Below are 15,323 nucleotides of genomic sequence, written 5' to 3' on the forward strand. Positions count from 1 at the left end.
TGCCCTGCCCAGTCCAATCTCTAGTGGTCATTCATTGCCTTGTCTTGCCCCAGTCTGTATCCAGACCCTGCTCAGTGTCCTGCCAAGCCTGTGTCTGTATCCAGTCCCAGTCTCTGCAGTGTCCAGCCCAGCCTGTTTGAATCCAGTCCCAGTCCCTGCACAGTGTCCAGTCCAGCCTGTTTCTATATCCAGTCCCAGTCTCTGCACAGTGTCCAGCTCAGCCTGTGTTGTATCCAGTCCCAGCCCTTGCTCAGTATTTCACTACCCTCCTGTTCTACTATCCAGTCCTCAGGTCCTAGCCTCGTCCAGCCTGCCCAACCTCATCCAGCTCCTACTAAGCCCCAGTAATAGCCCAGCTTTCAGCCATGATGGTCAGCTGCTGAAGCCAAGCCCTATCAGCCCCCAGAACCCAAGGATTCAACCTGCGGGGGTGGGGTCTGGCTAGGCAGAAGATAAACCCAAGCCTTGCACTGTCGTCCTGTACCATATATGAGGGGGTATCCCCTGACCCAGCCTGCACCACCATGACTGAGTTTAATCTACTTTAAGACTATTTTAGGAAAAGATGGAATATAAAATGTTTATATTCTAAAATATGGTCTACATTGCAGAGGAAATCTGTGAATGTTGCATTTCTATCAGTTAAATGGGAAACCCATTTAACTGATAGTGAACTCGCGAAATTATGCAGAAGTTGGGTGGGAGAGGTTCATTATGCCTCTGCGACCACTAAATCCGCGGGAGTGGCGATACTTATTGGAAAGCATGCGCCTATCACAGTTAAGCAAACAAAGATCCAGATGGGAGATACCTCATTCTCTTCATAGATATTCACCAACAACCATAGATCTTTTGCAATATATACATTCCTAATAATCCTGGGTTGAAATTCTTTCGTGGAGTGTACCACCTACTGGCCTCTTATACGGATCAGGTCATCATTATCGGTGGTGACTTTAATACGATCCGCGATACCCATCTGGATAGAGATCAAACCCTGGGGGGGGGGGGGGGGGCGGCCACAATCTGACAATGGAATTCTGTTCTTGGAACGCTCGTTACAATTAGTGGACGCGTGGCGCACTCTCCATCCTATGGAAAGAGAATACACTCATATCTTAAGGGCCCATCAGACTCAGACACATTTGGATTATTTCTTAGTTAGTAGTCATCATTTCTCAGCCATTCGAGATGCACACATAGCTGATCTTATTATCTCGGATCATGCGCCTGTGGGTATCACTTTATCAGGCATTCACACCCGCATAAATGGGGCTTCTTGGCGGTTCCCGCATTATATGTCCAAAGATAGTCAGTTTACAGATTACTTGCGGGATCGTTGGGCGGACTATGCTAGCCTTAACAAAGAACATTCGGAAGATCCGGAATTGTTCTGGTACACAGCCAAGGCAGTACTCAGGGGAGATGTCATTTCTTACATGGCCAGATGGCGAAAAATGAGAGACAAACAAAATTTAACTTTAAGCTCTCAGCTTCGACAGGCGAGAGCTGCCCTGTCGAGTAGTAATTCTCAAACAGGGATAATTTTCGAACCATACAAGGTGCTCTTAATACTCTGCTCCATCAACGAGCTACCAAAAGTTTAATTTATTGTCAGCACAAGTTGTTCCAATACGGCAATAAGCCTGGCAAACTTATGACTAATCTCATTAAGTCTCATCAGGGCTCAAGGTTCATTCCGGCCGTAAGGAGACAAACAGTCCAAGTCACCTCGGACACTGCTGGCATTCTGGAAACTTTTCAAAGTTTTTATACTGACCTTTACAATGGAATCCCGAATGTTGTACAAGATTCCTATCTACACTTAATTTGCCTCGGTTGACAAGGGAACAAGTTTTGGGGCTAAACAGGCCCATTACTGAAGATGAGGTGCGGCACACCATACGAACAGCCAAGTCCTATAAAGCCCCAGGCCCGGACGGGTACCCGGCCGAATTTTACCAAGCCTTCCTGGACTCTGTTACCACTCCATTGACTAAGGCCTTTAACACCCTTCAATCTAGCTCACATTACTCTTATCCCTAAACCAGGGAAAGACTCCCTGGACGCCGCGTCTTACTGACCTATCTCTCTTCTAAATCAGAACCAAAAGCTACTAGCTAAAATACTAGCAGATCGTCTGGCCCCCCCTACTTCCCACTTTGATACAACCCAGACAGGTGGACTTCGTCTGCCACCGATATGCTCTCACTAACATCCGGAAAATATTGGTGGCAATGACTCTGCGTCAGCAGACGGATACGCCCTATCTGGCCATCAGCTTTGATGCAGAAAAGGCATTTGATAGGGTGGATTGGGCTTATCTCTCTTGTATACTTGAATATATGGGATTCGATGGTTACTTTCATGATGCCATCAAACTATTTTACACGGATCCCGTAGCTAGGATAGTGGCCGATGACATCGGAAGAACTTAAGGTGAGGAGAGGCACTAGCAGGGCTGTCCCCTTTCCCCTTTATTATTTCTGTTACAATTGGAACCTCTTCTGCTAGCTATCCAAAGTCATCGGGCTGTGAAGGGAGTGAGGTTTCAAACCGAAACTTTCAAATATGCCGCGTTCGCAGATGACATTTTGGTCTTTCTCACAGACCTGGCCGCCTCTCTTCCCCCGCTCCTTAGGCTTTTTGAGGAATTTGGCACCTTTTCGGGGGCTTAGGCTCAACAAGGATAAATCAGAAGCTTTAGCATTCCCCACCACGCTTCGGGAGGGATGGGGAGGAACGTTCCCTCTATTATGGGCTGTTGATAGTATCAAATATTTGAGTGTCACTCTCCCGTCTCACATTTCAGTTATATCAGTTAAATGTTCAAGGTCTTCTCTCACATACGCAAGAAAAACTGAAGCTCTGGATGCCATTGCCCTTGTCGCTGGGTGGGAATATAAATTTGTTTAAAATGACTATTCTACCAAAGTGGCTTTATCTTTTCTAGAACATACCCATCGTTTTGAAGCGTAAAGATCTTTCTACCTTGGAAAGATCCATGAGATGGTTCCTGTGGAGAGGGAAAAGGGCACACATTCCACTTCATTATCTAAAATCTGCCTGGGGAAAGGAGGGCATCGGGGTTCCTGATCTTGGGGTATATAACGTGGCCAGTAATCTCCGATTAGTATGCGATTGGGTATTGGGGAGTTCTTGCTGGGTAAATCTGGAGGCAGAACAAACTCTTGTAGCCCCGCTTGATTTACACTTCATATTGCATGTGGACCCCCGGAGACTATCAGTATCTGGGGTCATTGGTTTGTTGATGGCCCCCATACGACAAGCCTGGTTATTCCTTACTCGCTATCTGGATATTCCACGTCTTTGCGCCTACTTGATCCCCATCAAGGGGAATCCAGAGTTCTCACCCAGTTCCCAATCGATAGGGTTTAAACAATGGGCTTTGAAGGGGGTGACACAATTGGGTCATGTTTTGGACACTCAGGGCAAATTACTACCATGGCCGGAACTACAGGATATTTACGGTCTATCCACTGGTCAAATATTCTATTTACAACTGCAACATTATGTTACCTCCTTGCCTGCTGAGAGCGTGCAGGCTGCTTGTTATGCTCAGGCTTGTGAACCCTTGGCCGACGGGAGGATGGTATACCTTTCAGAGGATCCATAAGTTCTCTCGTCGGGTGGCGAGGCAGCGCAGAAGACGGGACCAGCTGATCCTCGGCACTGGAGACTGAGGCGACTGCGGAGGCGGATGAAGAGACGAGAAGAGATGCTGTGTCTTCACCACTGGAAGTCTGTGGTCCCCCCAAGAGGAGCCCATAGGGACCCAGACCGCTGGGGCTTAGGCGGACCTTTAAGAGGTCAGGGTGTCGGTGCAAGGGGTGACTGGAGCTTCGCCCTGCAAGCCCGCGGTCCCCCCAGGAGGAGCCCGTAGGCACCCGGGCCACTGGGACTTAGGCAGGCCCTTGGAGACGGTAGTCTAGGAGTCCTAGGTCGAGTGCCAGAGGGTCGTCGCTCACCAATCCAAGGCCACACACCAAAGGATCACCACTTGCCAGTCCGAAGTCACACACCAGAGAATCACTACTTGCCAATCGGAAGTCGTACACCAGAGAATCACCGTAAGCCAATCCGAAGTCAGGAACCAGGAACACCAAGACAAAACAGGAACAGGATCCAAAGCTCAAGGAACTCACCGAAGCAAGCAGACTAGACAGCGTTGAAGGATGTTGCCAAGTCACTGAATGAGCAGAGGAAGCTTCCTTTTATACTTCCCCTGCCTAGGCTGATCAGGAACAGGTGAAGCCAGTTAAAGGAATTAGGTCCCTTTAAATCTGTAGAGGAGGCGCGGCCTCGTGCCTAAGGATGGTGGCAGCCATCTTGGATTTTCCCCTGCGGAGGAGAGACGCCACGAGGGGGGAGCAGGACAGCTCCCCCTGCAGCGAGCAGCACCGGAGGCTGCGTGGGAGCGACGGCCCGAATCAGAGCCCTCCCCCGGGACTCCCGCGGCGAGGGAACACCGCGGACAAGGTAGGGGGCCGCGGTCGTGGACCGCCACGGCCGCGGAACACAACACTGCTATCTTTCATAAGTTGAAAAAGTTCTTGTCATTGGGTCAAAATCAACCCCCCTTCCTCTCCAGATATTATAAACACCTGAGTGTGAATCGCGGACAAGATCTGTGGCTGTTGTTACAAGATCGCTGGGAGAAAGATCGTCCCTTCCAATTGACTGGTAATATGATTGAAGCAGGATTTCACTCTATAACGGCTTTGACATCCAATCAATATTAACAAGAAATGCAATTAAATTTCTATGGAGCGCTTATGTCTCCACCCTGACAGCCTGCTGCTCTCAGTTAATATCTTAGATGAGCTAACTGCCCTGCAGATCTCAGATCCTTGAACTTTGTTTCTGTAGTTCTTGTAACTCTCGGAGGGGGAGGGAGAGGATACGAGGGAATAACATTAGATTATGCACTTGATAAACCATTTAACAAGAGGCAAAAGTTATATATAACAAGGAGGCAGAACTTGGGGAGGCTGATGTAGCCGGAAACAAAGGACAGCATAACTAAATAGAGAACAAAAATTAAACAAAAAAAATAAACAAAAAAAAACCATAACGCCTAACTAGGTGGGGGCCTAGACAGGTATATTAGAAGACCAGCTGCTAGGGGTCTGCTGGTTATACAACTGGCTGGTTCTACCATCTTCTTTTTTAGTCAGGCTATGATTAACACTGATGCCCGCATTTTTATAATCTGCTGTGCACCCACAAAGGCAGTGAAGCAGAGGGGCCATGTCTGTTGTAGCTCACTTGCTACAGGTGACTCACAGCCTCTGATTCATTCAGATATTTAATAAGTGCCTTTATGAAAGAAGAAGCGTGACTGGCAGCAGTTACTCTTGTCTCCAGATATGTCAAGTCCTTTGAGCATAATTGTCTACACTATTTATTACATACAGTATTCTTGTACAGAGCAGAAGAAGCAGAAGGTAAGAAGGGTGTAGGTGGCATTTTAAGCTTCTCAGCCGAGGTTTGCACCGACATTATGCTGTAGGCATGCTCTGTGCATTTCTGTTGCCCTAGTCCAGACAAAATTGCTTTTACTTGAGGAAAGAGTTTGTCTTAACACTTTCTAGGTGGCAGGAGGGAAGATAGTGCGACACCATGCGAGTGGTCCTTGATTTAAGGAAGGGGACAGAGGACAGAGCAGTCTGGACTCTGGAGTTTTTCTTCACAGGATAATTTTATTATTTACAGTACAACAGAAAACTGGCAGAAAAAAAGTCTGCTTACCTCAGCAGCTTTAAATCAAAAGTTACAGCAATCACAAATAGACAGTCTTAGCATAGGAACTGCCTTCTCTTCTTCCCCAGGGCCTCCCTGTTCCTCCCCGAGCTAGAGCTCTTATTCCTCTCCCCAGGAATACACTCTGGTTCTTGGCTTTCCCTCCTGGGTGTCCCTTGAAGTGGGCCAGGCTAGATAGTTGGAGTTGGTATTTTAAGGTGTTCTGAGGGGTTCTCCTATATATCCCTTCATATACTCTCCCTTCAGTTCAACCTTCCTAGGTTGAGCGCCTGCCCCTACCATGGGTACCTCCTGGAGAAGGAAATCTCCATTCCTATTTTCCTTTCCCACCCTGAACTGTGGCTGTCCATTTCTTCTTCTGAGGGTAGAGTCAGGATGTGGATCCCTAAGCCAGACAGTGATTTCTCCAGCCAAACGTAGGAGAACCATCTTCCAAAGGGGCTAACTTAACTTTTCCTTGGTTACCCTCCCTCACACATTCTGAGAAAGCATTGAAGGGGACTTGGGATGCCCACAATCCATTATTCTTCTTAAAAAAACCTGTTTACTGTGGCCTCTGGGTACCTGGAATAGGCAGCCTTCCCTTGGAGACATTACCATCGGATTTTGGGTGTGTTGTTATTCCCCACATATAATTCTGGGCTTCCCCAAGGAGAGATCTCTGGAAAGGACTCTTCTTCAGGTACAGGGTTGATTGATCTAACATTAAACTGGATTCCAAGAGTTTCAAATATCTGGCAAATTGCATCCCAGGTTGAAAGGATATGAGAGTCATGGGAGTACTCCCATTTCAAGGTTAGATTGCCCAGCGGGCGTCTTCAGTGAGACCTGCCTAGTAACGTACTGCCTTTCGTTTCCATGAATGCAAGCTAAAGTCATCAGAGGTTCATAGTCAATTAGAATTTGATTAACTAGCACCCACTAAATGGGTTTGTTTTTTTTTTACTTCTGGAATCTACTAGGGCCTGTGCTGAGACCCCCATCCAGCTCAATTAGAACCGCAAAGGTACCAAGTCCAAGGTGAGGCGCATCCACAAAGTTATAAATAAGGGGTGACCGTAAGTTGACATCCATAGCTTCTTCCCTAGTCTTGGAAGTGGTGAAGTGGCCCCTTTCTCCACAATTGAAGCATGGTGATAAGCCTAATTCCCATGGCTAGTCATTCTCTGAGGTTTGTGGCAAATGCTTTGCTCTCTATTGCAGACTCTGGGATCCAATGATAACCATGGTGCTCTCTGGCATTGACTGGGCTTGGGAGAAGGTGTCAGCAACTTCTAGGGCAGTTTCAAGAGTAAGTTTTGAATGCTGGCATACCCACCACCACATGGAGAGGTGCAAACCATCTATAAACTGCTCCAGGAGAATTAAATTAGCCACCCAGTGTCAATTTTCCTTTCAGGTTGTAGCCTAACCTACATACTTCAATGGATAGAAGAGATTCAGCGGACTTTCTCCAGGCTGAAGGGACCACCAGAACTGCTGTCAGTACACTTTTGGAGTAGATCCCACACATTTGTGAGGATACTGACTGCAGTGCTCCCCTCCTGCCAGCAGGGGCCCTTGGAAAGTCATGTTCATGCTGCTTCAGTCCTCCGAACTCCTATGACTTGGAAGTCCTGCTGGAATCCATGGTGCAGCATGACTCTGCACAGGCACTCCCATATAAGCCAGCCTCAGGTATGCTCCCTGCCTCAGCTTGGGTCTTCTTAGTTCTAGTTGTGGCCTCTGGTTTCCTCATGGCTTCTATTGCTTTAAGTGTTGTCCCCAATATTGTAACCTTCTCTGTGTTGTATTTTTGCTTGTGTTTTATTTTTATGTTTAACAATTTGTATTGCTTTTCCCAACATAACATCAATAACAGTACAGTCTGCTGAACTAAGTATCTCTTCAGTGTTCAACATCTTGAAGCAATACCAGACAACAGACCAAATAGCTAGAACCCCAGCTTATCACCCACCCCTCAACCCCCACCCAAACCAAACCAGATCACACAGCGCACGCGCTGTGGCACAAACAAAAGTATGCGCGCGCACCAGGCACGAACAAAAGTACGCCAGATTTTATAAGATACGCGCATATCTTATAAAATCCGGGGTCGGCGCACGCAAGGAGGTGCACATTTGTGCAACTTGCGCGCGCTGCCCGTTCCCTCCGAGGCCGCTCCGAAATCAGAGCGGCCTCGGAGGGAACATTCCTTCTGCCTCCCCCCACCTTCCTCTCCCTTCCCCTACCTACCCCCCCCCCCCCCGGCCCTATCTAAACCCCCCCCTACCTCTGTCGCACAAGTTACGCCTGCTCGAAGCAGGTGTAACTTTGCGTGCGCCAGGCCGGCTGCCGCGCGCCATGTTCTGGTCTGGGGGCTAGTCCGGAGGCTGTGGCCACGCCCCCTGGCCGAAACCACACCCACGGCACTGCCCCCGGATGACACGCCGACCGCGTCACGCCCCCCGACACGCCCACCCCAAGAAAGCCCTGGGACTTACGCAATTCCCGGGGCTTTGTGCGCGCCAGAAGCCTATGCAATATAGGTTCGGTGTGCGCAGGGGCGTTTTAAAAGGGGTACGCGCGTACCTTATGCGTGTAACCCTTTTAAAATCCGGCCCCAAAATGTGTCAGTCATTCAAAATCCAACTGCACGCTCTATGTGGCAAAGCCTGAAGATAAGGATCCCAGATCTGCAGGAACTTGCAGCGGTGTCTGGGAGATGCTCGAGCCGTCAACTGTTCCATCTACATCAAACGATGCAAGTGATTCCTCCAGGCCCAGAAGGAGGGCGCCGTCGCTTCCTTCCAATGAAGAAGTATCAATTTTTTCCCTACAAAACAAGCTTTCATAAACAACATACGAGGTCCCATTTCCCTAATACACAAAACAGGAATACATTCAAAGAGTATCAAAAGGGGAGACACTTGTAATGGGATGCCCAACAAACTAGCCAAATAGGATACAATGCGCCTCCAAAACTGCTGAATAAAAAAACAGCCCCAAAACAGATGGGAAAGGGTACCAATTGCCCAATTACACTTCCCACAGGTTGCCACCGGCACCAAGGTAGAATGAAATGCCACCTGCATGGAAACGTATGCTCTCCAGAGAAATTTATATTGCATTTCTCGGTAATATATTATTTAAAAAACATGTTATTTTGTACCCCCCTTCCCCTGAACCTAGCAGGCTGTAGGTTATAAATAATTTAAATGAATAAAACTCCTGAGTTGTAGCTAACTTCACATCAAATAGCATCGTTTATGATTTCTGAGGCAAGCTGAGTTATCTGATTTGCATAGTTTGGGTTAGTAATGAGCTCAGCTCATTTTAATACGCATGGTGTAGGCATCAGAATAACGCAAGGTATTTCAAATTCCTCACATTATCACTGCATTGGGTCATTTATCTCATAGCAACTAGCCTAACACATCTTTGGGCCTGATTTTAAAAAGCACTTGCATGCTTAAAATTGCTTTTACACATGTAAATGCACTTTACTTGTGAAAGTGTCTTTTGAAAATTCCTACAGTATATGCCACTGAATTATCCAAAGAATATTCATGTGCAAGTGTACTTTTCACAAGCAAGTAACTTTTTAAAATTGCTATGAAAGTATTTTATAGCATGGTTGCATTTATCTATGTATCTCCTTTGAAAATTACCTCCAATGGCGTGGATTTTATAATTTTGCGCGAGCGCGTACTTTTGTTTGCGCACCAGGTGCGAACAAAAGTATGCTGGATTTTTATAAGATACGCACATAGCCGTGCATATCTTATAAAATCCGGGGTCGGCGTGCGCAAGGGGGTGCACATTTGTGCAACCTGCGTGCGCTGAGCCCAGCGTGCGCTGCCTGTTCCCTCCGAGGCCGCTACGATTTCGGAGCGGCCTCGGAGGGAACTTTCCTTCGCCCTGCCCCCACCTTCCCCTCCCTTACCCTACCTAACCCATCCCCCCCGGCCCTATCTAAACCTCCCCTTACCTTTGTTGGCAGATTTACGCCTGCTGAAAGCAGACGTAAATCTGCGCACGCCAGCAGACTGCTGGCGCACCATCACCCGACCCGGGGGATGGTCCGGAGGCCTCGACCACGCCCCCGGGCCGGCACCACGCCCCCGGGCCCGCCCCCGAAACGCCGCATCACGCCCCCGAAACGCCGCATCATTCTCGGAATGCCCCCGACACGCCCCTTTTACGAAGCCCCGGAACTTGCGCGTGCCAGTGGCCTATGCAAAATAGGCGCGCAGGGCATTTATAATCCGGCCCTTTGTGAATAAGACCCTTAGACTGTAAGCCCACTAGGGACAAGGAAATATGTACTGTACCTGAATGTAACTTGCCATGAGCTAACAGTGAAAAGGTATGAGCTAAATACAGATAAATACATAAACCGCTAAAACATATTACACACTCATACAACATTTGGCATGACTAATGGTTTTGACATGCATGAAAAGGTGATATGCAGTAGGGTAAAGGAGATATTAACTCTGTATAAAGTTTTGGCTATGCCTCTTCTAGAATATGGAAACCTCTTTTCAATACTGAGGTACCAATAAACTATCAACGAGATTGAAAGATGTCAAAGAAAACTAAGATGACATATGATACATACTTGAAATCATAAGAGTATTCGATGACGGGATGATGGTGGTATTTATGCCGTGAGGCACTTAACAGGTGGGCCATATGAAAACTACATCATCTACCTCGTCAAGGATATTGCACTCCATAAATCATCTTAGAACCTTGGTTGAACACTGTGCAGATCTCCTCCACAAGTGGCAATTCAAAGACAATCCAAAGCATTACTGCGGTTACTCAAATCAGACGGTGAATCACATCACAAACAACTGTAGTCTATGCCCACTCATAGGCGGACTAGGCTTTATAAGGAAGCTATTCAATGGCTTACAAATTTGACCCTGAGCATCTGATGTATGCACACTTGCCATAGAACAGGAAAAGAAAACTTATAGGACTGAATTTTCAAGCTTTAACAAGCTGTTTTACTCATGTATATAGGCCTTTGTACATGTAAACGTATATACAGACACAATTTCACGCATAATTTAAAATGTACTTGAAAGAGAAATTCCCAGGGGCAGAGCTAGGGGAAATCATTTACACGCATACTTTCTAAAATTGAAAGTAAACACATAAACACGCACATGAGCATTTTTCCCTGCTCCTGCACAAGCGAAAAGGGGCACGTGTATGCCATATAAGGGAATGCGCGTAGCCACCAATTTTTAAAGTAGACTTACGTGTGTAAGTCTGCTCTGAAAATTATGGCTGAGGTTCACGGGTAAGCCCTAAGCACTGGGTTATAACAACTGGGCTCATAAAGAAGATGCAGCCTTTACTGAATTGTAAAACAGCAGAAAGGTTAGAAATTCAATGATGAAAAAATAGTGGTTAAGGCAGGGCTTCCCAAACCTGTCCTGGACCACCCCACAGTCAGTCGGGGTTTCAGGACATCTACAATGAATATGCTTTAGATAAATTTGCATATAATGAATCTCCGTGGTATGAAAATTTATCTCATGCATATTTAACATGCACTTTTAAATATTTATGTGAAGCTTATGAGAGAAGTAGCACAATTTGTGGATATCGTTTAAAATTCATCAAAAGAAATTTTACTTGAAAATTAGTAAAATTTGTTAGAGAGATTTAGCTCAGGAAATACATTGTTGTCAGATTTAATTGTGACAACTTTTGCAAAAGCATTTAAAGAGAAACAGTGTACAGATGTCTATGACAATTGGAAAGAAGTTGAATTTGATAAGTACAATTTTTTTTTGGTGTAAAAGCAATGTTGCTGTAAGTGATCTTGATTATTAACATGTTAATTTGTGACCCAGCACTTGAAAAAAAAAAAACCCCAAACAGAACTATTAGTAGACAAGAAAAACCAGGAGCCGGCCAGCAGATGGAAATGAAGCCTCATGGTGCTGGACCCCAGCCGCAATTTCAACTGAGCCGGAAACTCAAGGAGCAGGGGAAAAACTGCCAAGTCCCTCCCCCCAAAAAACAGAAAGGACAAAGGAAAAATGATACTTACTGTTCCCTGAGATCTATCTTTGACGTCATACACAGAAAGTTTGATTTGTGTCATTTGATTGATAAGAGAGTCTTGGAAAAAGGCAATACTACTTAAAAATATAGGATTGCTTGTTCCCTATAACAGAAAAGGAATACAATTAAGAAAGACTTAGCAGACTATGCAACTTATTATACTTTATTCATGATATAACACCTTAAAAAAAGAATTCTTTCAGGTAAACCCTACCAAAATACAGTAGTAGAATCCACTGGGAAAGGTGAGAGGCTGAAGTAAGATTAATTAAGGCTTTCAAAAGAAATCATGTACAATTAATTAACATTCTTCCTCATGAGAAATATGGCATTCTGGCATAAAATGTTTGACATCTGTCATACCCAGTCTAGTCTTTCTGAAACATGAGCATTATGAGGTGAATTTTCAAACCTTCACGTCTGCAAAATTAGCATGTGTACATTTGAAAGTGCCATCCATGTGCATTAATTCCCTTCCCTAACCTAAACATGCCCCTAACTGATCCTCTGAATGTGGTTAAAAGCGGGGATGGTTTTAACCGCATTGAGGACAGTCTGCTTTTGGACGGACGATTTCCACACATTAGTCGCATAAACTGCTTTGAAAATTGCTCTTGAAAGTATCACCAATAGCACTGGGTCTCTGATGTGCCCCGGATTGAAACAACTACCAGCCTGCAGTGAAAGAAAGAAGTGAAATTGGAAGGATCCGAGAAGATCTGAAATAGCTCCCACCATCTCCTCCAGTCCATGTGTTTGTAGCATGAACCACTCACTAATGTATTTATTTAGTCACATTTATCATACGCCAGTTCAAACTTCTTTTTTTAATTTAACTTGAAAACTCAAGAGCTTGAAGCAAAAATGTAGCAGATATTTTGTTATTGTTATTTACATTTGGGGAAAAATAAAACTCAAACATTTCAAAGTGGAACTCAAATCAGATGGATTTCAGCCCAATGTATGACACGAGTTTTCTTTTCTACCCTCCACCCCCACCCAAGAAACTCTGCGGAAAGCCATCAGATCTGAAAAACCAGAAATGGATCTAGAATGGATCAAAGAAATCCATTCTAGATTTATTTGGCAATGCAAACCAGATTTTGTAGCATTTTGCAGGTTTGTCAAATCAAGGGAAAACTTCTTTTTTACGAAATGTGTACATCTCTTCTCATCAGAGCTTTCAGTGGAGCTCACCTAATACATTTTCAAAAATTGCAGAGCTTTTCAGAGCAGAAATGGCACAGCTGCTTATATTTAAATTTAAAAAAATGTAACACTTGAGTATGGTTCTTATGATACTTTCTACGCTGCAGAAGCAGCTGACAGGATTACAATATACTAGTTAAATAATGATTAAAAAAACATTTTATTAGTATTTTTATTTTTGAGAAACATTTTGAGATCCCCGGTAATGTGGACTTGGGACAGTGAGTGTAACCTAAAATTTCCCTGGATTTTTTTTCTTGATTGATTTTTTTTTATCATTCATTGAAATGTTTAAAAATGTAATAAAGATATAATTAAAAAAAAAAACCAAAAACATTTTATGAGAGACTCCTAACCAGTAGAGTTACACTTTTTATTTTCCCATGAGCAATTCAGAAAACTGCCAACTGGGTCATTATGGAAGGAGTTTCTCAAATGATTCATTCAATCTGAACAGACCTTACCACTTCCTACTTCCAAATAAGGCAAATTTGTCTTCTAATATAGAACACAAACACAAGAAATTTCAGCATTTTAGAGGAATAACTCTGATATTTATCAGGGTCATGACCCTGATGCCTATAACGGAAAAGATACATCAATGCAAAACTTTACGCTCTGTTAAAGGTTGTATTGGAAGGTCAATAAGCAACAAATATTGTGTTTATGAAAAGGGCCATAAAACCTGGGATAAGAATTGTAGCAGGACAAAATACAATCTATATCTTTCTGTTCTTACAACAGTAGTAAAGATCAGGGACTAGCTCATAGAAGATTCAACCATTTATAATGAAAATGTATTGTTAACCAAGATATCTAGTATCAGTGTTTCTCTGCTTCACTGCCCCCAAGTGAAGCATCATTCATGGTCTTGACAACATCTACAAGTCTTACCTCTATGATCTCTGTCTGTGCGTGCTTTGTCCAGAATGCTTGAGGTGGCGTTGTTACACTCACTGCTACAAAACTATTTGGTTTACGATCTAGCGACGGAGTACTCAACTCATTGCAAGCTATTGAGGAAAAAAGAAATACTTGGAATCTTTCTGGAAAAATCCCCTTGTACGCAACCCCAGCTCCAACCCTCATGGTCATCCTCCTCATTAAAATGTTTTAAGGGAAAATGGGCAAGAGGAAGATGATTCATTTATGCTTGTTCTGTGTCAAGATTCACCCTGTCGAAGAGTTGGTATTAAACGGGGCCTTCCCTCTGGCTGGGAGAGGTGGAAGTTTCCCTCTCTCAAAAATAAAACCAAGCTGAAAAATCAATTTTCAGAACCAGCTTTCAAGCCGTCTCTTCCTGCTTCCTCCAATGCTCGGCAGTCTCTCAGGTGAGAAACTTGTGCGAGTCACTTTTGCACACAAGAGGATCCACAATTAACCTGTTGCAGACAGCTGGGAACAGAGAGCTCTTAACAGGACTACCCAGGAGAAAACATTAGCAACTAGGAGCCAAAAGACAGTTCTGTGATACACGCCTAATACCGCTTTCAAAACTTCAGCTCAGCTCTGGGCTGTGACTTCCACAAAAAAACCCAAAAAAACCCCAAACCCCACACTATTAGAAGCAGAGGCATCTGGAACAAGAAGTTAGCAGTGAAAAAAATAATAAAGACTTACCTAAACTAAATTCCAAGATAGGTTCATCTGGATCCTGGATGTTTCCTACTTAATACAAAAAGAAAAGAGAGAAAAGTTCAGCAAAGCTCCTGCCACGCTCTGTCAGGGCAAAATTTCAAAGCCGTAACGTGGTAAAATCACCTTTCCTGAAAACTGCCATCTTTTGCCTGGATAAAAGAAAAAGTATATGCAGACTTTTCCAGCACGTGTGAGCTCTCAGCCGGGGGAGAGAGAGAGGCCTTCCCAGGCATGCGCTCAGCTCACAGGAGGAAAACGGCACCAGCGCTCACATAGGGTCTCCAGACGTGGTCGCACTACGGCACTCTCTCCTCCGGATGGGCTGCTCAAACAGCAGCGGCAAAGGGCGCGCAAGAGGATGTTTAGTCTGCGCTCTACACGAGCTCATTTTCAAAATGAAACTGGTTAGACGGTTTCTCTTTGAAAATTATTTGTACAAGCTTCCACATACGCTGTCATTACATGGGTTACCTTTTTCTTTCTTTCTTTTTTTTTTTTAATTGCCCCCTAATAAGTGGAAATAGAAATTCCTACAAAACAACTGCTGGCATATCTCACACCCGTCGTCTTCAGCCACAGCAAGAGAAAGATTGGCACAGAGGTTTGTGTCTGTCTACATTCCC

The 15,323-nt window shown here is 44.8% G+C and overlaps 1 protein-coding gene across 9 annotated transcripts in view; it reads right to left on the reverse strand.

The window, feature by feature from the left end:
* INPP4A (inositol polyphosphate-4-phosphatase type I A) overlaps positions 1–15,323 on the reverse strand; it is a 453,500-nt gene that overhangs the window by 259,772 nt on the left and 178,405 nt on the right. For 6 of the 9 annotated variants that reach the window (XM_029604758.1, XM_029604750.1, XM_029604754.1 and 3 more), the window contains 3 exons: positions 14,683–14,730; positions 13,957–14,075; positions 11,840–11,956 (listed from right to left, as the gene is read on the reverse strand). In XM_029604758.1, coding sequence (XP_029460618.1) covers positions 11,840–11,956; positions 13,957–14,075; positions 14,683–14,730 — 284 coding nt within the window. The remainder of the gene's footprint in view (positions 1–11,839; positions 11,957–13,956; positions 14,076–14,682; positions 14,731–15,323) is intronic. The other 3 variants (XM_029604755.1, XM_029604752.1, XM_029604760.1) reach the window with 1 other exon arrangement.

Source organism: Rhinatrema bivittatum, chromosome 5 (assembly GCF_901001135.1).
Source record: "Rhinatrema bivittatum chromosome 5, aRhiBiv1.1, whole genome shotgun sequence".
Lineage (NCBI taxonomy): Eukaryota > Metazoa > Chordata > Amphibia > Gymnophiona > Rhinatrematidae > Rhinatrema > Rhinatrema bivittatum.